Source organism: Pan paniscus, chromosome 14 (assembly GCF_029289425.2).
Source record: "Pan paniscus chromosome 14, NHGRI_mPanPan1-v2.0_pri, whole genome shotgun sequence".
NCBI classification, from domain to species: Eukaryota; Metazoa; Chordata; class Mammalia; order Primates; family Hominidae; genus Pan; species Pan paniscus.
Genome location: NC_073263.2, coordinates 41,169,650 through 41,191,540, shown reverse-complemented (window position 1 = coordinate 41,191,540; position 21,891 = coordinate 41,169,650). Strand labels below are relative to the sequence as shown.

The 21,891-nt window shown below is 35.7% G+C and overlaps 1 protein-coding gene across 1 annotated transcript in view; it reads left to right on the top strand.

The window, feature by feature from the left end:
• The window catches only part of VWA8 (von Willebrand factor A domain containing 8), a 393,066-nt gene that overhangs the window by 266,660 nt on the left and 104,515 nt on the right, over nucleotides 1–21,891 (top strand). Inside the window, exons 30-36 of the mRNA XM_003806896.6 lie at nucleotides 65–175; nucleotides 1,099–1,163; nucleotides 1,592–1,717; nucleotides 2,763–2,872; nucleotides 3,536–3,690; nucleotides 7,795–7,990; nucleotides 17,750–17,831. Coding sequence (XP_003806944.2) covers nucleotides 65–175; nucleotides 1,099–1,163; nucleotides 1,592–1,717; nucleotides 2,763–2,872; nucleotides 3,536–3,690; nucleotides 7,795–7,990; nucleotides 17,750–17,831 — 845 coding nt within the window. The remainder of the gene's footprint in view (nucleotides 1–64; nucleotides 176–1,098; nucleotides 1,164–1,591; nucleotides 1,718–2,762; nucleotides 2,873–3,535; nucleotides 3,691–7,794; nucleotides 7,991–17,749; nucleotides 17,832–21,891) is intronic.

The window sequence follows — 21,891 nt, the reverse complement described above, 5'->3', positions numbered from 1 at the left end:
AAAAAAAAAAAAAAAAAAAAAAAAGAACAAATCTTGAGCTTTTCACTGTTTTTATCATTTGCAGAGTGATGTTATCCTGTTGTTAGATACTACTGGCCGGGCCCTTCGTCGTCTCATCCTCCCTTCTGAGAAGTTTACAACTAAGAAACCTTTCTGGTGGAACAAAGAAGAAGCTGTAAGAAACACCACATTTGTCCAGCAAATTGCCAAGGATTTCTATAGCTTTCTAACCAGAAAGATGCATGCATGCCCATCCCTTTAAGTGCCTTTTTTGTTGTAATGTGCAAGAGAATTTCCTGTTATGCACGTATAGATTTTAACATGATATATATAACCATAGATATGTGTATAATTAAATATCAATAAATTCTTTTTATGACATTATACTTGCATGAAGATTTGCCAGGACTGGACTAACAATAAGAGAAAATTAAAAACTATTTGAATATGGTATTTTTAACAAATTTCTGATCATGGAGTCAATTTAACCTGTTTTCCAGTTATGTAGTTATGTTTTGGATTTATATGATGAAACTGTGAGTATGATACCTAATTTCCTCTATTAGACAAATAAGTGTTTTAGTTTATTAACTAAATTAAACTAGTAAGCAAATAGTTTAGGCCAACACAAGAGAATTTATTCTACCATTCAGAAAAAAATAATGGATTTAAAATAAGGTTTACCCTCTGCCCTGCAAGTCAACATACTTAGGTCTTAAAAGACTATGAAAAGAGTGATTTTTTAAAATGTCATAAATGTATCCTAATATAAGAAATGAAGTGTTTCCCATGTGTTTATTTTATGGTGTAAATTCCATGGTTAATCATCAGATAGCCTGTTATTTCTTAACAATGTTTGGTGTTGTTTTTAAAAATTTATTCTGAAGAGGTTTTAGTACAAAGTTCACAGTAAATTTTGATATATAGTTTAATCCATTTTACCATAAGAGTCTTAGAGCAGATAAATAGATAGCTTGTTTGAGAATTACATGTTTTACTAGTTGAAGAACTTTATTTTATTTAAGAGGAAGTAGCTAAAGAGGGACATGACTGTATCTGACACATTTAATGTGAATATCTTGTTTTGTTTGTCTTTAGGAAACTTATAAAATGTGTAAAGAATTTTCACACAAAAACTGGCTGGTGTTCTACAAAGAAAAAGGGTGAGCTCTTTATTATAGAGGATTTAAACTGGAGTTCTTATTTGGCCCATTCTATTTCCTATTTTGATTATACTTGTTTACTATAAAGTGAATGTAACCAAATTATGAATGTTTTAATATAAAGTAACTTGCCCACATTGCAGAATATTGAGAAACAGATATAAGAAAAGCTAGTGCTCACAATTCCATGACATAGCCACTACTAACATGGCAATGGTTACTACTTTCCATTATTTTTACTTATACACACCCTGACATAGTTTAGAATTTTGCATATCTGTTTTTTTAATTAACATTTTTCTATATTATTACTTAATCTTAAAACATTCTTTTTATGGGTTGCATAATGTATCATGAAATGATTATGCCAGATTACTCAACCATTATCCTCACCATTTCCTTTCAGATACAGTTTTCTTCTTTTCCAGGAATAGCCTGACTGTGCTGGATGTTCTAGAAGGGCGAACTCACACCATCTCACTTCCCATCAACCTCAAGACAGTTTTCCTTGTAGCAGAGGACAAATGGCTTCTGGTGGAGAGCAAAACAAATCAGTGAGTGGCTTTATATAGTGTATCATGGAGTATGTTGTAGCTCAATCTTATTTATCAATTATCCAACATCTTTACTGTTCTGTCTTTCCTGTGTCTGTCCTTTAACAATTTCTGTGTTTGGCAGCATCTCTATATATGAGACTTATAAGAATTGAGGAGGGGAGAAAAAATAAATGTCACTTCTCAGAAAATGGCATTGAAATTAACAGTTAAAAAATCATGACTTTTTCATATGATCCATATTTATTTGGGCTTTTTCCTATTTGTACATTGAGAATTCACTGTATTCTTGCTAAACTGGAGATACTTCAAAGTAGATTTTCCCTTCAAAGAGCCACAGTCTCCATCCTAGAGCTGTTGCCTCTTTGTAAATTCACAGAGTTCACACCTTAGAAGTTTCTTTCTCTTTTTATCTTGTGTATTCTGGTTTGGATGTGGTTATGTTTATGTTTATGTTATCTGACCCATTGGACTGTGCAGTTCTTGGTGAAAGGCAGTGTCAACTTTGAGCACCTTCTCTCATGCACAACTCCACTAGCTAAGTGCAGACTCTTTCTGCCCCTCTGCTGACAAGCAGAAGTATCTCATTGCAGAGGATTTCTGCCTATATATACATCCATATTTTAGAAATGTTAAAAATAAGTAGATCAAGGAGACTACAGTTGTGAGGGCATCTGTCTCCTAGCTGATCACAAATCAGAAGTCATACTCCCCCTTCCTGGCTGATCAAAGAGTTTTATCAAGAGAGGGCTACATGATAATAAGAGTGTACCCCATTAGAGTTGCTTCCCCCTCCCCACAACCCTTTCTCTTATAGGAAGCATTGGATTTTTGCCTCACATTCATTACTGTATTGCTGTTGTGCACTGCTCTTTAACACAGTGTTGAGAAGTTCTTTGTTAATTCATGACGAAACTCTAAAACTGCAAATTATACTGGAATTATAAAAAAGAGACTGAGGAGAATCTAATTTTTCTTAGTCTGGCCTTATTACTATTAGAAAAAGAAAAATTTCACTTAAGCTAGATGTTTTGTTTGTTTGCAGGAAATATCTTTTAACTAAGCCTGCACACATCGAATCTGAGGGTAGTGGGGTTTGCCAGTTGTATGTGCTGAAAGAGGAGCCGCCCAGCACAGGGTTTGGAGTTACACAAGGTAAATACTATGTCTTCTGTGTTTATGGCTGTGTAAGTGCATGCTTGTACATATACTGTCTTCTAGAATCATTTAAGAACAAAACACCAGCCTATGTTAAGTTTACACCAAAAGAAAAAACTTAGTCACTACACCAGAAATAGTAAATAAGAATCTAGTATCTCAAATTGTCATAAGGAAGTTCACTGTTGTAAGCTCTGTCCTTGAATTTTTTTAACTGACAGATCAGTATTTTTATATACATTTAGGTTGCAAGTCTAATTTAGGATAACATCTTTTTTTCTGCAGACTATTGGGATTTCTATTTAATTTATCACAGTTTTGGGGGATGAATAGTACTTATGAAAAAAATCTAAAACATACCATTGCCAACCCTTGGTTGGGTCAGTTTTTACATCTTTTCTACAGGGAGCTATTAATTATAATATTTATTCCTAATAAAATTTTGAATTCTGTAAATACTTGAAATCACTTTGGGGAGATGCCTTGATTATAAAAACAGCATTTTTTCAAACAAAAGCCCATGAATGTAATTTAAAGTGTTTTCTCTTTTTTAACTTGTTCTTTTCCATTTGACTTGTTGAGAATAAAATCTTGCAAAAAATTAATTCCTGGAGCATTTCAGGAGCATATGGTGTCTAATGTTTGTCTGATACTTTTCAGAAACAGAGTTCAGCATACCTCATAAAATTTCCAGTGATCAACTATCATCTGAACATCTAAGTTCAGCTGTGGAACAAAAGATTGCCTCTCCCAACAGAATTCTCTCAGATGAGAACAATTATGCTACAATAGTTGTTGGTTTTCCAGATCTCATGGTAAGCACCCATTTTTTAAATTATCGGATAAATATTTCTTTCCCTTAGTTTGACCTATAATCTGTAAGCCTGTTTGAGGGGTAATTAAAAACATAATTTCCTGGTAAACATGTTGGATCAAGTCTTCCTTCCAAACCAGTCAGTAGAAAATATGTTATACCTAAATAGTTTCATTACACTTCAAAAATTAACATTGAAAGTGTAATGCAATGATAGAATTTAGTAGGGGGAAATGAGTATTCTCCATATGTGGGGGTTCATGTAATACAGTTTAAATGCTTAACCTTCTGATGGTAATTTTCTGTCATGTCTTCTATAATTTTTTAAAGTTAATTATTTTTCCATCTACACATTCCATATATTTATTTATTAACTTTTATTTTAGGTTCAAGTGTACGTGTGCAGGTTTGTTATATAGGTAAATTGCATGTCACAGGAGTTTGTTGTACAGATGGTTTGGTCATCCAGATAATAAGCGTAGTACCTGATAGGTAGTTTTTTGATCCTCACCCTCCTCCCACTCTGCACCCTCAAGTAGGTGTCAGTATCTGTTGTTCCCTTCTTTGTGTCCGTATGTCCTCGATGTTTCGCTCCCACTTGTGAGAACATGTGATATTTGGTTTTTTGTTCCTGTGTAAAGTTAAATTTGTTGGGTTGTCATTATTGTAGATTAAAATTTTCAACAGTCATGAAGATAGATTTATTTTCCATTGAGTTTTGCTCTGATTTATCATATCTTTGCAGCATCCAGGTTATAGTATAATGGCTAATTGTCTCAATTGATTTTTCTCTTAGATGGGCCCTTCTGTTATCTCCTGTTACCTATAAAGGAGAAGCTGTTTGAATTGACTGTAGGTGAAACTGGGCAACATCTTCCTCTGATGGAAATGTGGGGAAATTAATTATAAAAGTTATTTCAGTCCAAGTTGCCATCTAATAACCTTAGATGTAGCTCCATGTGTTCTGACTAAACATTTAATTTTTATAATTTCCTTTGTAGCTTTTAGATGGGATGATAGAATTATTTAAAGATAAAAATATGGGCTCTGCTTGACAGTACTCCAATTTTGTATGCCTCAAAATTTTAATATAGTTAATGAATGCTGGGTACTTCAGGATATAAGATTTGAAATCTAAAACTCAATGGATAATGTGGCTTAGGACTCTGATGTATGTTTTCCTAATTATCAAGTTAAAAGCATCTGCTATCATATAATTCAAAATGAAATGTTATTGAAATACAGTGTTTACAGCAGCCTTGATATGAAAGAGATGTGTTTTATATGCTTTCTACAATGTTTGCTGCTGTAAAAAAAAAATTGGGACTTTTTCTGGAGATAAAACTATTTTAAAAATTGATCTTCTAATTACCTTCTTCTGATTGAAGAAATCAATATAGAAGTATAATGTTATTATAAAAAGTTAGAAAGTAAAAGCTAAGTTAAGGCACTGTTTCTATTAACCTTGTAGAAATTCTTATAGCCTGTACGACTAGTGACCTTGTTAAATTAAAAGCTATATCCCTGCTACTTAGTGTGGTACCTACCACATAGGAGGTATTTAATGAGTATTTGTTAAATAGAAGATTAGAGTCAGCTAGGCAGCCTTTAAGATGACAGTAATATTTTTAGGCCACAACAGAATAGGCAGTGTGCTGCTCTAAGCCCTTTCATACATGATAGTTAATTTTTACAACAATTCTATGAGGTTTTACAAATGAAAAAATAGAAACAGACAGAGCTTATATCCCCTAGGCCACAAAGATTATAAGCAATGGAATTTGAGCTCAAGTGTGACTAGCCAGCCCTCTAACACACATCCTTTTACCACACCACACTGCCTTCTTGCTTTATGTGAACTTCTTTGGATTATGTATGAAACTATCGACAAATGAGTATGCTACCTCTTATTAACTTTTTCATAGAGTTATCAGTGGCATCTAAATTATTACTTGTATAACTTTTAAAATCTAATACCAAATAGCTATAAGAATCTGTAGCAAATATCATCCTCAATGGTGAAACATCAAAAGTATTTCTTTTCTTTTCTCATTAGAAATAAAACAAGGTTGCCCACTGTTACCACTTCTATTAAACATGGTAATAGTGTCTTAGTCATGATATATAAAGAGAAAATTGATAAATTGTGCTGCATCAAAATTTAAAATTTGAGCTCTGTTAAAAGACACTGTTAAGAGAATGAAAAGACAATCTACAGGCTGGGAGAAAATATTTGCAAACCACATTTCCAACAAAAACTGGTATCCAGAGTCTATAAAGATTCTTAAAACTTAACAGTCAGAAGGCAAATAGCCTAATTTTACAAATGAGCAAATAGTAGGCCAGTGTGAGTTATCAAAGATCAGAGCCCAAGCAAGGTAAGGACATCTATGGTGGGGAGAGGTAACCACTAGTGATGGACATTAAGCCCAAACAGGATGAAGATGGCATTCCTGTGAAGGGGCAGCCTGGAGTGGGATGTAGGAGCCCAAGTAAGGTGAAGTATGTGTCCCTGTGTGAGTGCAGCCCCTATGGGCTGTCAGAACCCAAGCAGGTAGAGTGGAGCATCTGCCCAGGGAGTAAGGTTAGTGGTGCAGATGGGAGATGGGTCACATACAGTGGACTTGAGCAAGAAAGTAAATATATGAAGGGTAACAAAATACATTAAGGATAATGAAAACAAATTTTTAACTGTTGGAGAGGGGAATTACAGATACTGAAAGGAAGAAAACTAGAATGAACCATGTAGTTATTAGATTGGAATTGGATATATTTTTGTGAACTCATAGATTTCAATGTATTTAGGTAGATATAGAAGTAAAATTAAAGGTAAATGTGAAAAAAAAATGAGCAAAAGACTTGAACAAACACTTAACCAAAGAGGATAGAGGGATGGCAAATAAGTACATGAAAAGTTATTGGACATCATTAGACATTAGAGAAATGCAAATTAAAACCATGATGAGATACTAGTACCTACCCGTTAGAATGGCTAAAATAAAAAAAACACTGACAATACCAAGTACTGATAAGGACGCAGAGAGCTAATGCAACTCATTATTGCAAGGGCAAACAATAACCAGAAAGTCTCTGAAGAAGGACCAGACAGAAGTACTCTTCCTATTAAATTTCAAGGATAATTATAAAACTTCAATAACTAAGACCATGTATTGGCCTGGGAATAGAAAAATGCACCATAGAACAAAATGCAGTGCCCAGAAACAGATACCTGCATATAAACTGTGTTTTATGATACTGTTGCTATGGGCAAAAGTTAGTGGTATTTGGACAATAAACTATACATGTGAGAAAAGGATGAATGCAGATCCCCACTTCATACCATTCACAAAAATTAATTCCTGATAGGCTAAGGACTTAACTATGAAAGATAAAGCCTTAAAACTTTTAGAAAAAGCATAAGAAATTATCTTTATGATCTTAGGAAGGATAAATACATACGTGGTAAAAATTTAAAGTAAAGCAAGGGAAAAATAACACAAAATTCCAGAAGAGTTAAATCTAGGGGAGAGTGACTGGGAAGGGGCCCAATCACTTTTGAAGCCCTCCCAGGGCTTTAAAAATGCTAGTTATGTTCTATTATGTATAGATGTTTACTTTATTTTTTAACTAATTCCTATATTTCTTCTGTTTAGTTGTAATTGATTTCAAGGTAAAAAATTTAACTTGTATATTTTACACTTGTCTGAAAATTATGATTATTGACAAAGCAGCTACCTCCTTCCTGTACCACATCCAAATGACTTTATTTATTTTTTGTTTGTTTAAGACAAGATCTCCTCAGTAGCTGGGAATACAGACATGTGCCACGATGTCTGGCTGATTTTTGTATTTTTTGTAGGGACGGGGTTTCACTATGTTGCCCAGGCCAGTCTCAAACTCCTGAACTCAAGTGATCCACCAACCTTGGCCTCCCAAAATGCTGGGATTACAGGCATGAGCCACTGTACCCAGCCAATAATTTGATTTTCTTATACCTGTGAAACATTAGTTTCCCACTAGTATCTGCTTAAAGGGCTCCGTTGTTAAGGTTGTGGTGAATGTAGTATATGGTACTTCAGTACTTTAATCTCTTTCTTTTTTTCAGTCACCCAGTGAAGTTTATTCTTGGAAGAGACCATCATCTTTGCATAAACGAAGTGGCACTGATACATCATTCTATAGAGGAAAGAAGAAAAGTGGGACTCCAAAACAAAGCAATTGTGTGACTCTTTTAGATACGAATCAGGTAGTGAGGATTTTACCCCCAGGAGAAGTCCCTCTAAAAGATATCTACCCAAAAGGTAAGAAGGAACTCACCAATTCCTAATTTACAAAGGTGGTTTAAAGTAGCTTCCTTTTGGTAGAGGATATTTAATTTATCTTTATCATTTCATACTTATAAAAATTGATCATTCCGACAAGTTTAGAAGTAACTAAAAAGACCTCTCCGTATTCAGAAAGTTCTTACTCATTTTCACAGTGTGTGGTTGTGGCCACTGCTGTTAGAGCTCATCTTCATTTATATTATAATATATGCAGTAACTTTACCTAAAAGATGTTTTCACAGAGCCTTTTTAAAAGTCTTAGTATATTAGGCATAGAAACTGAGGCCTGCCTTTTGTCTTAAACTCCTAAGACTGAAAGTCAGGGGCTTATCGTGCAGACTGATTCACTTAACAGCACTCTGAAAGTCAACTTATATTTATTACTGTATAAAATATCCAATTCCTGGGATGATCTCCTTTCCTTGTATAAATTCACTTACTCCTTAAAACCCCATCCTATTGTTAGCATGCTCTCTAATTTATACATGAAGATATTCTGACACAGAACTAAAATGACTGGCCCAGGATCACCCCACCAGTGGACAACAGTGCCCAGATTTGCACCACAATCTTCTAATCCCAAGTTTAGATCTATTCTTATTGAACCACACTGGCATTCATCATAACAGATAACTATGAAAAAGTTTGATCATTGATTCATTGACTTTTTTTTTTTACGTCACAGTGGTAGTGATATATTATCTTGTGTCTATATGCATTGTATTAGTGTGGACTTCACAAATATAATGCTAAATGTATTATAATAATCTGTAACAGGGTTTGAAAAGTTCTGATTATATGATAACATTTGGAATTAGTTTCTTCCCAACTGAAACTCATGGAAAATAAATCACCATTTCCTTAAAATGTTTTTTTGTGGTAGAAGAGGCAGATGAATAAACTGACAGTTCTAGTACAGTATAATAAGATAGGAGTATTCACAAGGTGATATATAAACACAAAGTAGAAGTTTACAATCCATTCTGGAGACTATGAGTTGACTCTTGAAAGATGAGAGTTAATCAGTTGAAGGATTTGGTCCAGGAAAGGGGTACTCCATGTGAAAGATGCAAGGACTTGGCAGAGCATTCCAGGAATTACAAGAAGTTATGTACCAGAGTTTAGTGCACCTTCATTCACCCAGAAATCTGGGACTCACCTTGATACCTCTTCTCCCTCATCCTCCACATCTCATCCATCATCAATCACCATGTCCTGATATACAGCCTTGCAAATATATCTTGTATCCACCCACTAGTCTCCAATTCTGTTACCAATATCCCATCCAAAGCACCACCATCGTACACTGAAATGTTGCCATAGCCTTCTGATATTGTTACCTCTTCCACTCTTTTCCCCTCCTACTCTTTTACACACATCAGACAGGGTGATGTTTTTAAAGTACAGCATACATTGGTTCTTAAGCTCAGTTTATATACAGTAAAATTCACCATTTCTAGTATATAGTTCTGTGAGTTTGGCAGACACAAACAGTTGGGTAACCACTACCACACTTGATATAGAAGAGTTTCATCACCCCAAAAACTTCCCCCATTCCGTTTTGTGTCAATGCCTGCGCTTACCTACAACTTATCACTGACCTGATTTCTTTTCTTATAGATTTGCCTTTACCAGAATATTATATAAATGGAATCATATAGTATGTGGTCTTTTGAGTCTGGCATCTTTCAATTAATACAGTGCATTTGAGAATCATTTATTTATTTATTTTTTATGTTATGTGTGTATCATTAGTTTTTTTTTTTTAATTGCCAAGTGGTTGCCTATTATATAGATGTACCACAGTTTGTTTATCCATTCACAAGGTGACATATTTATTGGTTTTTTCCAGTTTTGGGCAATAAAGAGTAAGGCCACTATGAACATTTGTGGGCAGGTTTTTAAGTGAACATAAGGTTTTGCTTCTTTTGAGTAAATGCCTAGGAATGGCATTTTTGCATCATATGATGAAACTGCCAAACTATTTCCCAAAGTGGAAATACCATTTTGCATTTCTATCAGCAATGAATGGAGGTTTCAGTTGCACTGCATCCCTGTCAGCACTTGGTATTGTCAGCTTCTCACCATTCTAGTGAGTGTAGTGATTTCTCATTATGATTTTAATTTGCGTTTTCCCTAGCACCTAATGATGTTGAGTATTTTGTTTTATGTGTATCTTCTTTAATAAAATATCTTTCAGATCTTTTGCCCATTTTTAAATCGGGTTATTTATTTTCTTATTAATGAGTTTCGAGCATTCCTTTTGTTTGTTTTGAGACAAGGTCTTGCTCTGTTGCCCAAGCTGGAGTGTGGTGATGCGATTTCAGCTCACTGTAGCCTCTGCCTCCCAGGCTCAAGCAGCACCCAACTCAGGCTACTGAGTAGCTGAGACTACAGGCACATGCCACCACATCTGGCTAATTTTTGTATTTTTTTGTAGAGACAGGGTTTTGCCATGTTACCCAGGCTGGTCTCAAACTCCTGAACTCTGAGTGTTCTTTAGTGTAGATACAAGTTCAGTGTCAGAGATATACTTTGCAAACATTTTCTCTTATTTTGATGAAGGGCAAATCTTCTATGTTTTCTTCTAGAAGTTTTATAGTTCTATATTTTACATTAGATTTATGATCCATTTTGAGTTAATTTTTTACATGGTGTAAGGTATGGACTGAGGCTCTTTATTTTAATTGCATGGGGATATTCAATTGTTCCAGCACCAGCACCATTTGCTGAAAAGACTGTCCTGTCGTTTCTCTTTTGCACTGCCTTTAGACCTCTGCTGAAAATCAGCTGCCCACATAAGTGGGTCTATTTCTGGATTCTCTATTGTGTTCCATTGGTCTATGTGTCTATCCCTTTACTAATACCGTACTCTCTTGATTGCTTTTATAGCTTTATATTTTATAGTGAGTCTTGGTTGACCCAGGTAGTATAGATTCTTCCACTTTGTTCTTCATTTTCAAAACTGTTTTAGTCAGAAAGTAATATTTTAAAACACAACTCAGGTCACATTGTCCTTAGGATAAAGTTTAGAAATTTTAACTTGGCTTAAAAGATGCAGCGTGGTTTGTCCATTACATAACTCTCCGACTTCTTTCAGTTAATTTGAATTTACAAAATTCTTCCCAACTTTCTGCTGCACCCCTTCCCCCCAACCCCCAAACTCATTCTCATCTGTCAGTTCTCAGTTTAAATGTCACTTCCTCAGAAGGTCTTGTTCAAATCTAAATTAGGTGCCCTTGTCATACTCTCTCATAACACTTCCTATTTGGGGACGGGAAGAGTGTGTTTATGTTTCCATGTGTATTTTAATTTTTCACAAAATATCTCAGGCCTACAAAAGTTTAAAGAAAAATACAAAGAACATCTTTGCACCCACCACCCATATTGGTAAGTCATTACCAGTATGGTCAGAGACCCCTGTGTTCTCATCTCCTTCACTTTTGACAAACTAGAGGTAATCGCTATTCTGAATGTGAGTTCAGTACTTATCATTCACAAAATAACATATAGCTTTTTTTATGTTTTTAAACTTTGTGTAAATAGTAGCATATTGTATTTATTCTTCTGCAACTTGGTCTGCTTTTTTCACCATCATGTTTGTGAGATTGGTTGCTAAAGAAAAAAATCATTCATGACATTTGTTACAAAATGGGAAGGTAGGCTTTATGCAGGGCCATCTTGATAGGTCTAGGGATGACTGCAAAGAAGTTTTGTAGTAAGGGAGAGAGATGGGGCTCAACTCTGAATATAACAAGGAAAAGTGGAAATAAGTGAAGGAGTAGGGTGGGGGTCAGTGGATGGAAAATTACTGAGAGAAAACATCTAGGGTAAGAGGGAATTCTGGCTGAACAAACCTAACAGGATCCCTGCTGAGAGCAGCCGAGAGTGATCTGACATCACCTGGGGGATGGTGGCGAATGGGGAACCCAATCAGATATCAAGGGTTAGGGATTCTGTTTAAACTGACTTAGCAGGATTCTTGTTAGCATTGAACAATGCAGAGATGAACACAGAGGCCCCGGAGTTGGGAACTAGTTGGGAAGAAGATTCAGAAGAGCCTGACTACAGTTCAGTCAAAGAGAGACCTTTGTCATCATCCATACTGATAGTTCTACTTTTATTTTCACTGCTTCACATACAACAATTTATTCATCTGTTATTTGTCAGTGCAAATTTAGGTTCTTTCCAGGTTTTTGCTATTACAAATAATGGTGCTATGAATAGCCTTGCACCTGTCTGCTTGTGTATATGTTGAGTCTGTAGGGAGCATATTTAGGAGCAGAATTACCAAAGATGTTCCAGTAGCATAAAGGGGGTCCTGGTCCATCCCATCCTAATCTACTCTTGTAAGGGTCAAACCTTTTATTGTGGTTTCACATTACCTTTTTCTGACTTTTAGTACATTTGAGCATCCTTTCATATGTTGCCATTTGCTCTTCCAAGAACTGCCTATTTAGCCATTTTTCTCTTAGGTTCTAGGAGTTTTATTTCCCTTCTTTTGTTTAAGTAGTGTTACTAAAATATTCCAAACATATATAAAGTGCTTAGGACAATGTCTGGCATGGGGGAAGAATTTTATAAATGTGGGCTGTAAAAAAAGAGAGAAAGAATGAAAATCCCTACGAGCATGGTGAAGGAAGATCCCAGGGTGACAGCCATGCACAGGCCTAAGATTAGAACAGATGACATTTCAGGAGAGATGTCTCTTAGAAATTGAAATTGATAAACCCAATATATATGAACATATTTAGAGATTTTAACAATTAGGGAACCTTGGGAATAAATTTGTACTAAATAAAACTAAACAAACAAAACATGATGCTTATTAGCTCCAATGAAAGCAAAAAGTTATACAGGAAAAAGTAATGATAATATAAGACATAGCAAAGCTGTGATTAGCATTTAGATAATTATAATAATATAAGCACTGGATGTTAATCCAAGCAAAATTATATGAATGTTTGGGGGGATGGGAAAATCGGGAGTGGGGGATTGGGGAAGGAAAAAGAGTTAAACTCTCTTCTTGCTTGGGAGGAAGGCAAGAGATAATGCCTGAAGCTGAAACATCAAGAGGGCACCATAATGATGAAGGTGAATACCACAGAAATAGCTTAAAAAGTTGAAAGTGTCTCTAGGGGGCAGGAAATGGTGGGGCGGCCGGGGGCGGGTAGGGGGTAAAGCAGGGCTGTTTGTTCTTTAAGCCTTTTTGATACTTAATTCTATGTGCATGTAGATCTCTGATGAAAATTCAAGCTAGAATAATTTTGTAAAGTAAATCAAATCCAACCATCTAATTAGTCTGGAACTAATGTATATCAGCCTTTTATAAAGAAATCAACTGTAAAGACTACTCTCCTGGTGGCTTTCACAATAATGAGGTAGCTTTTATTTAATGCAGATGGGGAGAAATTTATTGCTTTCTTCCAACTGTTTTTCTTCTAGCTAAATGTTAGCTTTTTTTAAACCACAGGTCTGAGCTCTTTAAATAGAAAATAATGATTCTTGATTGAAAGCAGTACAATGTTTTTTTGAACTTTGGGTAAAATCAAAAATTTGGTATCAGCACAGTTTGGGGGCACACATCACTCTTTTTATCTGTGAACACAGAAGTGTGTTAAACCCAGTGATTAATAGGTGTACATCAAATTACATTTCTAGAAGGAGTGAGTTTTTAAATAGCATTTCACCTTCCCTCTGAAAATTGTCTTGGTTGTTTTGCCTGACAGTTTTTAATACCTCCTTCTAACCTTGGCACTGTGCGTGTAAACTGTCCCCACTGTTCATGGGAGCTATGTGATAAACACTGCTGCGATGACTTCCCTTTAATGGTTAGTGAACTAATCCCTAAATACAATTTATACCTATCTTTGAAATCCACCTGGATTATAAATGTAATGGAAATTTACTGAGCCTCCATCCTCACTCCAGTGTTAAAACGTTTAAAATGGATGGATGAGGACTTGGCTAAGTTTGGAGGGAAACCTGGCCACAGTTTTCACTTCCTTAATTCAGTCAACTATTCTGTTCAAGAATCTTTTTGTAAATATTCTTTTCTTCTGAGCTGACTTATTTTCAAATCAGTAAACATCAATTTTTATTATTTTTAAAGTGCTTACTGCTACTACCACCACTACCACCACCTTTACTATATTTCCCTGAAGTGATCTGTAGCCACAATTACCCTTCTCTGATATATGAAAATAGTTCTTAATACCAGGAGTAAAATTCTTGCTTTCTACTTCTTGAAATAGTAGACACTGTCATTATTGCATTTTCTCACCAAGGAATTAATTAGCAAAGTAAAAGAAAGATATGGGAAAAAAAAGATATTTTAAAATAAGTTGGCTTACTTTGCTTTCACAGGCAATCTAAAAGTGCTGATGGCAGTAGCTCAACTTAATACTATTCCTTATTTGTAAAAGTGCCTCTAAGTGGCAAGCCAAAATATGAGTAAGTTAGTTAGCGAGGCAGCTCCACTCATCTCTATAGCTTCAGTAACTGGTCACTCTTGGCAGAGAACCCTGAGCTGTAAATAATTCAACCTACTTCAGCTAGGTTCGAGCAGCAGGAATTGTTAAAAATGATATATGATACAAAACTTTATCCAAGATTGACCTTATATCACAGGCAGAATTTCCAATGCAGACTGTGTGTGGCTTACGATAAGCATATTCATTTTGTGCAAATGGCCACTTGAAGACAGCTAATCCAGCTGGGTGGTCAAATTACTATAGTAACTCTATTTTCTTACCCATTCCTCTCCTTGGACATTACCTTTTCTTCCTGCTGAGCTGTTTGTCTCTTGGGACAACCCATGCCTAGCTCTGCAGCTCATACCTGGCCTCAGGACTGTGATTCCAACTCTAGAATCCTTTCCAAGTCCCCAGAGGCCCACAATGGTTTAATAAAAAGGAACTTTCCTCATTTTACTGTGAACGCCTCAAAGTCAGAGACCACATCTCTTTTCTATATCCTCGCTGTTTCATATGATGTCTGGCGCAAAATATGCTCAAACACATTTGTTAAATAAATAGGAGATATGTCGAGTTTTTCAGCTGGCCTATTTAAAAACCTTCAACTACATGCATGAAATAAAAATGTCAAGTTTCTTATTTTTTGTAAACTACATTTGATAAATTCAAATTTGAATTTATCCAGGACATCCTGGATACTTCATTCCAACCAGAAATTGTAATAAAAGATGGATGGATGGATGGATGGATGGATGGATGGATGGATGGATGAATAGATAAATATATCATTCTAATCAGAAATTGTCATCAAAGATTAGATAGAGAAACAGATAGACAAAAATCTTAAAAAGCTTGGGTTTTGTGTAGGGGAGTTTTTTTTAAGAGAACTTGGTGGCCAAGATTTTATAAAATGGGATATTTTACAAATAGCTATTTCACTAGGGCCAACTCACATAGAAGTTGTGTGGAGTGGTGGCCAGAGCATAGACTTTAGTGCTAAAGAGGCCTGGGTTTGAAGCCATCTCCATCACTCTCCAGCTGTATCACCCCAAATAAGTCATATTGTTACATTACCTCTATAAGCCTCAGTTTCCTCATCTCTCAGACAGGAATTATTAGTCTTAGTTGTTGTCAGTATCAGAAGCACTCTCTGTGAAGACTAAGCAGTGTTTCTGACACACCATGGCGGCAGCTAATGATTTTGAGGATGATGGTTACTCAGGGCTGTGGAATAGAAATCAGTGTACCACAGGAATTTGCTGGAAAACCAACACTGAGGTATACTAATGACATCACATGAGTATAACAATTATAGAATTAGTTGAGGGCTCTGGACCCCTTATCTCTTTATCTTCCCCCAACTTTTCATATTCTTTACTATCCAGGATCCTGAGAACTGATCATAATCCCAAAAAACACAATCCCCATGCCATAACCCCAAATGTTGAAATCCCAAAAGAAAGATAAATATTCCTAAAGTCTAAAATTCTGGCACAATCCCAAAAGATGAAAATCTTGAAAATATAATTCTGGAAAAAATAATTTTAAAATTATTTAGAAGATATTTATGTACATTTTTAAAAGAAGATTTTTTTTGAGAAACATAAAAACAGCAGAACAGGCCGGGGGTGGTGGCTCACACCTGTAATCCCTGCACTTTGGGAGGCCGAGGCAGGCAGATCACTTGGGGTCAGGAGTTCAAGACCAGCCTGGCCAACATGGTGAAACCCCGTCTCTACTAAAAATACAAAAATTAGCTGGGCTTGGTGGCGGGTGCCTATAATCCCAGCTACTCGGGAGGCTGAGGCACGAGAATCACTTGAACAGAGGAGGCGGAGGTTGCAGTGAGCCAAGATCGCACCACTGCACTCCAGCCTGGGCAACAAGAGTGAGACTCTGTCTGCAAAAAAACAAACAAACAAACAAAAACAGCAGAACACTTCACAAACCACCTTGCACAATAAAATAGGCAATAATAACATATACTTTTTGCAAGCATAAACACTCAGGTACACTAATGACATCACATGAGTATAACAGTTATGAACACATGAGCCATATTCATAAAGCAATTGGTCAAAAGGGAAATGTCATACATGCATATCAGTATGTTTGGCGGTTGAAGAAAAGACTGTTCCAGCTCTCAGAGACCAATTCACCTTCTGTATTTGTCCCCTCTAGGCTCTTGGCTGATGGGATGATGTCCACCAATATTGAGGGCAGGTCTTCACCACCTGGTTCCCTCAGACTCACATACTAATCTCTTTTCCAGATTACAGATACAACCAAAATAATGCTTTACCAGGTTTCTAGGTATTCCATAATCGGTCCAACTGACACCTAAAATTAAGTCCACAAATACACCCTTTGTGAGCTTGGCACCTATATGCATCTCCTTAAACCATACTTAAATTTCCAAACAAAGACAGTAACAAAGTAATAGCTCCGTATAACATGATGCAATTATACTGTGATTGTGATTTTCAGGATTTTAAACTTTAGGGACTTTTATCTATCTTTTGGGATTTCAACAATCAGAATAATGGCATTCAGGATTGTGTCTTTTGGGATTATGATCCAAACTCCAGAGTCCTCACCCCACTGCCCCATCCTCACCTCACCTTCCCCTGTCTTGCAGGGCCCAAATAATGACAGATACTGTGTGATGAGCAACCCCTGTCGGTGCTTTGCATTTGCTAATTTCATCTAATCCTCAAGATAATGCTTATGATGCTCAGATGCTGTGGTCATCTGAGGTTGTTATCCCCATTTCACAGTGGGGTTGTTATCCCCATTTTACAAATGAAGAAAGCAGGCCTCAGAGAGGTCAATAACTTGACCAACCTAACACAGCTCGGACAGGAGCAGGACTTCCTACCAGGTCAGTCTAATTAGATAGTGTGCCGATTCCACCACATTTTACTGCATTGTTGTTGCTTCCTAAGAAGGAAAAACAGTTCAGATGATGAAATATTTTTTAAAAAAACTATAAGTGCAAAAACATTGACTCATCTTGGGAAGCTATCAAAGACAATGAAAATAACTTAGGTTATTTTCTGACAGTAAAGAATCACAGCCCAATATGCTTCCCTGAGAGAAGCATATTTCTCAGAGTCTAGCCATGAGGGTTGACCCAGTACCTTGTCAAGTAGATCCCAGCGTTCTACCCTAGGCTACGGATAACTTGATTCCACTTTTAGCACCATTTTGGTATCTTGCAGTAATTTAATACTTGGCTCATGTCATGACTTGTTTGTAGATGTCACTCCTCCACAAACATCTGGTTATATAGAAGTCACTGATCTTCAATCAAAGAAACTCCGATATATCCCTATTCCCAGGTAATCCATTTCACCTTTGTTCTTAGCTTAGTATGTCATAAAAAATGAGTAAATTCTTGCTAAGTACTCTGAATAAATGAGTACTTTTTTGCTTCTTTAAATAGCAAGCTCTTTTTTTTCCAGTTACAGTTGGTTTCTATCTTGCTGTTCTTCTGAATGTTTTCCTGGCATTTTTATTTTCATTTTGTAAAAATATTCCAGTGTTACATAGGTATAAGTCAAACAGCCTGCAAGTCTTTGTTCTCTTTTGTTTGATCTGTTCTAATAAGTTTTTCTGTATCTGAAATAGCATTTTTAGTATTACAAAAATTATAATAACTTATTAACTTTGTGTATTTATTTTCTGAAGTAAATGTGTTCAAAATATCAAAACAATTTAAATAGATTTCTTTAATATTGTTTTGATATATGTTATTATGCATCTGCAGTCAGGGAGGTTGTACAATAGCCAAAGGATCCCAAAGCTTTAGAATAGGACTTATTACTGTTCGCCTCCTTCATTATCGTCCCGCTATGGAAGCAAAGCATTTAAACTAGGTAAACTGAGGATTTAAAAACAGAAACAATAAAGCTTGATCTGTCCCTTGAAGAACACAGGCATCATCACCTGGAGCCCGTCCCTTTCTGGGTGCATCCATGCCTTATTTCCCTCTTCCAACCTAAGCTTGCACCTGCTTTGGCCTACTTATCCTAGGTTTCTCTTTTTCCCTTTCTTTGCCCTCCATGCCAAAGCCTTCTTCCTCTAATCTTTCTACTCTATTTTGACCTAGATTGCAATCACATCTGCTCCTCTCATGTACTCCCTCACATTGCCACTGAGCCCTCACAACACAGTGGTTGAAGTCTTGGCTAGAAGCTCTAGCAGAGTAGCCTGGAGGGCCTGCAGAGGAAGACCAGGGACAACAGAATCTGTCAGTCACCCAAAATGTCACCAGGCTTCCTTTCTTCCCCCTTCTCCAACCCCTAGAAGAAAATAGCTCGGCATGATAACACAAATAACTCAGAAACACAGCTTTATATCTTAGGACCCTTTAATCAGATTAAAAAAATATGAAAACAAAATAATTATTCAAAGAAATAGATATACTTCTTCCAACATATATAAGTATGACTTCTTGGAACATCCTAATTTGTTGGTTTAATGGAAAATGGCTTTTAATCATTTGAGGAAATTGCATATTCCATCTTAATTATATGCTCAGTAAAATATACTAATTCAAGTAACAAAAGCAAATAACATCTTTTTTAACATATCTAAAACATTGATAATTTTTTCCAGTATTTATAGTCATTTCTCTCACTAGTTTTTTATTTCAGCGTTTTTCTCTTTTAACTTTCTGTATGAATCACATGTTATACCTGCCATGGAAAGAACATCTGGAAGAGCAGCTGTGTGCACAGCCCAGAGCCAGCTGGCCACCATAATTCATTCAGTTAGGGCTGCACTGTCCAACGGAAATATAATGAAAGCCATATATGTAATTATATATTTCTTGGTAGACACACTAAAATATTGTTTTAAGGTGAAATTAATTTTAATATCTTTTATTTAACCCAGTGTATCAAAAATATTATTATTTTGACATGTAGTCAATATAAAATTTTTAATGAAATGTTTTACATTCCTTTTTTTTCCTAAGTCTCTGAAATTCAGTATGTATTTTACACTTAAAGCACATCTCCATTTGGACTTGCCACATTTCAAGTGTCAAGAGTCTGTTTCATTGTCAGTATGAATTTACAGTCTGTTTCATTGTCAGTATGTCCTGAGTTTCTCTTAACTACTGCTTTTTTTGACATATGTATAAAATCCAAGGGAACAACCCATCTGGACTTCAGTTTTTTTGCTAGTAGCTTAGATTTAGCATTCTGCTAGATATCAGGAATTTTCCATTTGATAGCTAATTTCAAATAATAGAAAATACAATAAAACTGTATGTAACTTCAGGGCCAAAATGAATACATCACTTTTGCTCTCACATAATTTTCTTCAAAGTTTTATATTATCTGCATTTGTAAAGTAGTACTGCCAAGCTTTCATATGTGGCTGTGTATAAATTTAGGCTTCACTCTACTATAATTCTATGTGTTCATTTAAAACTTTGTTATTATTTATAAGGAAAACATTCTTTAAGTGAAGAAAAGATTTTAGACCTAGTGTGCAAATTGTAGTAAATATGTAATTTCTTCAGTAATTCTTTTTTTTAATAAATTAAAGAAATTGCCTGTAAATGTAAAGTTTTGCTATGAAGAGTTAAGTAGTGACAATTAGTAGGTACAGTGCTCAATAGAATCATACAGCTTGGGTGTTCTTGGCAGAATTTCAAACATCATAGTTACAAATGGATAAATTTCATTATTCTTGAATAGCCCCTTCCTCCATCATCTGTAACTACTAAGTTTTTTCCTGCAGCAAATATTTATTGATAGAGTACCATGTATTGTATCAAATGTTACCTTCTTTGAGCCCTTCTGGGAGTCCTGTAAAGTAGCTCGGAACATATGGTCCCATCCCACTGTTGTTCTCATATGAACATTTTCTAAGTCTTCTGTGTCCAAGAGTGGCCGCCCTTGTCACTCTGTGTTTAGTATCAACTAAGGCAGACTGAAAAAAGGTCAAATTAGTCTTGATTTATCTTTTAGAATATTATAAGAATTTACCTAATATATAATGGTTTTGTGTTTTTCCAAAATCTACAATGATAACTTGTTATGTTTTTCTTATCAGACCATGTCTTTAGACTATTTATTTCATATTGAAAATATCAGATGCATTTTGCAAGCCAACACTAACAATAGGAATTTATAATCTGTATCACTTTTGTATAATAAGAGCTATACTCAGATAAAGGAGATATGCAGTTGACTCTTACAGACAAATTTGCTTTCCTAGAAATTACTATACATACATATATATATATATACACACACATATACAGATGTCAGAAATATATAATAAAGGAAATATGTGTGAAATATGTAAGAAATCTATACATTCCTTGTTATAGAGTCACGTAACTTTCTAAGTCAGAAAAGGCAAAATATCACATACAAATGCAGTCGAAATGCATAAACAAGAAATTGGTTTCAGCACTGACATTAGGCCTCTAAGGAGTGAGTCCAGTACTCACTCATTAGCGTGTGAGGTATGAACTGGTATAGGGTTCCTTTCTTCCTGACAGTGGAAGCTAGTGTCGTCCACAAATACAGGAAAATGCAGAGAACCAGTAAATTACAGTGTATTTTTGCTTCTTACAGATGGTTCTGTTGATATCTTGTCTTTTAATGTGCTCATTATTAGAGTTCTGTCTTAGATCAGGCTGTTACAGCAGAATACTATAGAGTGGGTAGCTTAAGTGACAAATATTTATTTTCAGTCTGGAGGCTGGGAAAGCCAAAATAAAGGGGCCAGCCAATTCAGTTCCTAGTGAAGGCTGTCTTACAGAGGGCTAACTTCTTGCTGTATCCTAACATGAATGAGGGGGAAAGGAAACAGGGAGAGACCACATGCAAGTGCAAGCTTTCTGGTCTCTTCTCATAAGGGCCCTAATCCCATTCTATAAACGGGGCTCTACCCTCACAACTTCATCTAAGCCTAACTACCTCCCAAAGTACCCACCTCCTAATACTATCATATTGGGGGTTAGGGCTTCAACATATGAATTTGGCGGGGGTAGGGGGGCGGGGGGCGGATACAAGCATTTAGTCCATAGCAAATTCTTTATAGCAAGTTTAGAGAACCTAATCAGTTTAAACCAGCTTTGTTTCCTGGCCTACCAATTAGTTATATACTGTGATCACTTATAAAAACATCTTTCTTAAAATAGTCTTTCTGTTTTTTTTTTATATTCATGATTGTCCTGCCTCATGTTTGCTTACGAACCCTGGGCATGTTTCTTTAAGAACTTCTGCTCATAGCGTATCCTCATAACCTGCCTATGTGGTGACAGAGGTAAGAGCAGGTATAAAATAATGAGTAGTGTGAGCATACTTTTTCAACAGTAAAGAACATTACAATGTGCAGTGTCATCCCTCCTGCTTTATTTTTGTGGTCTCTTAG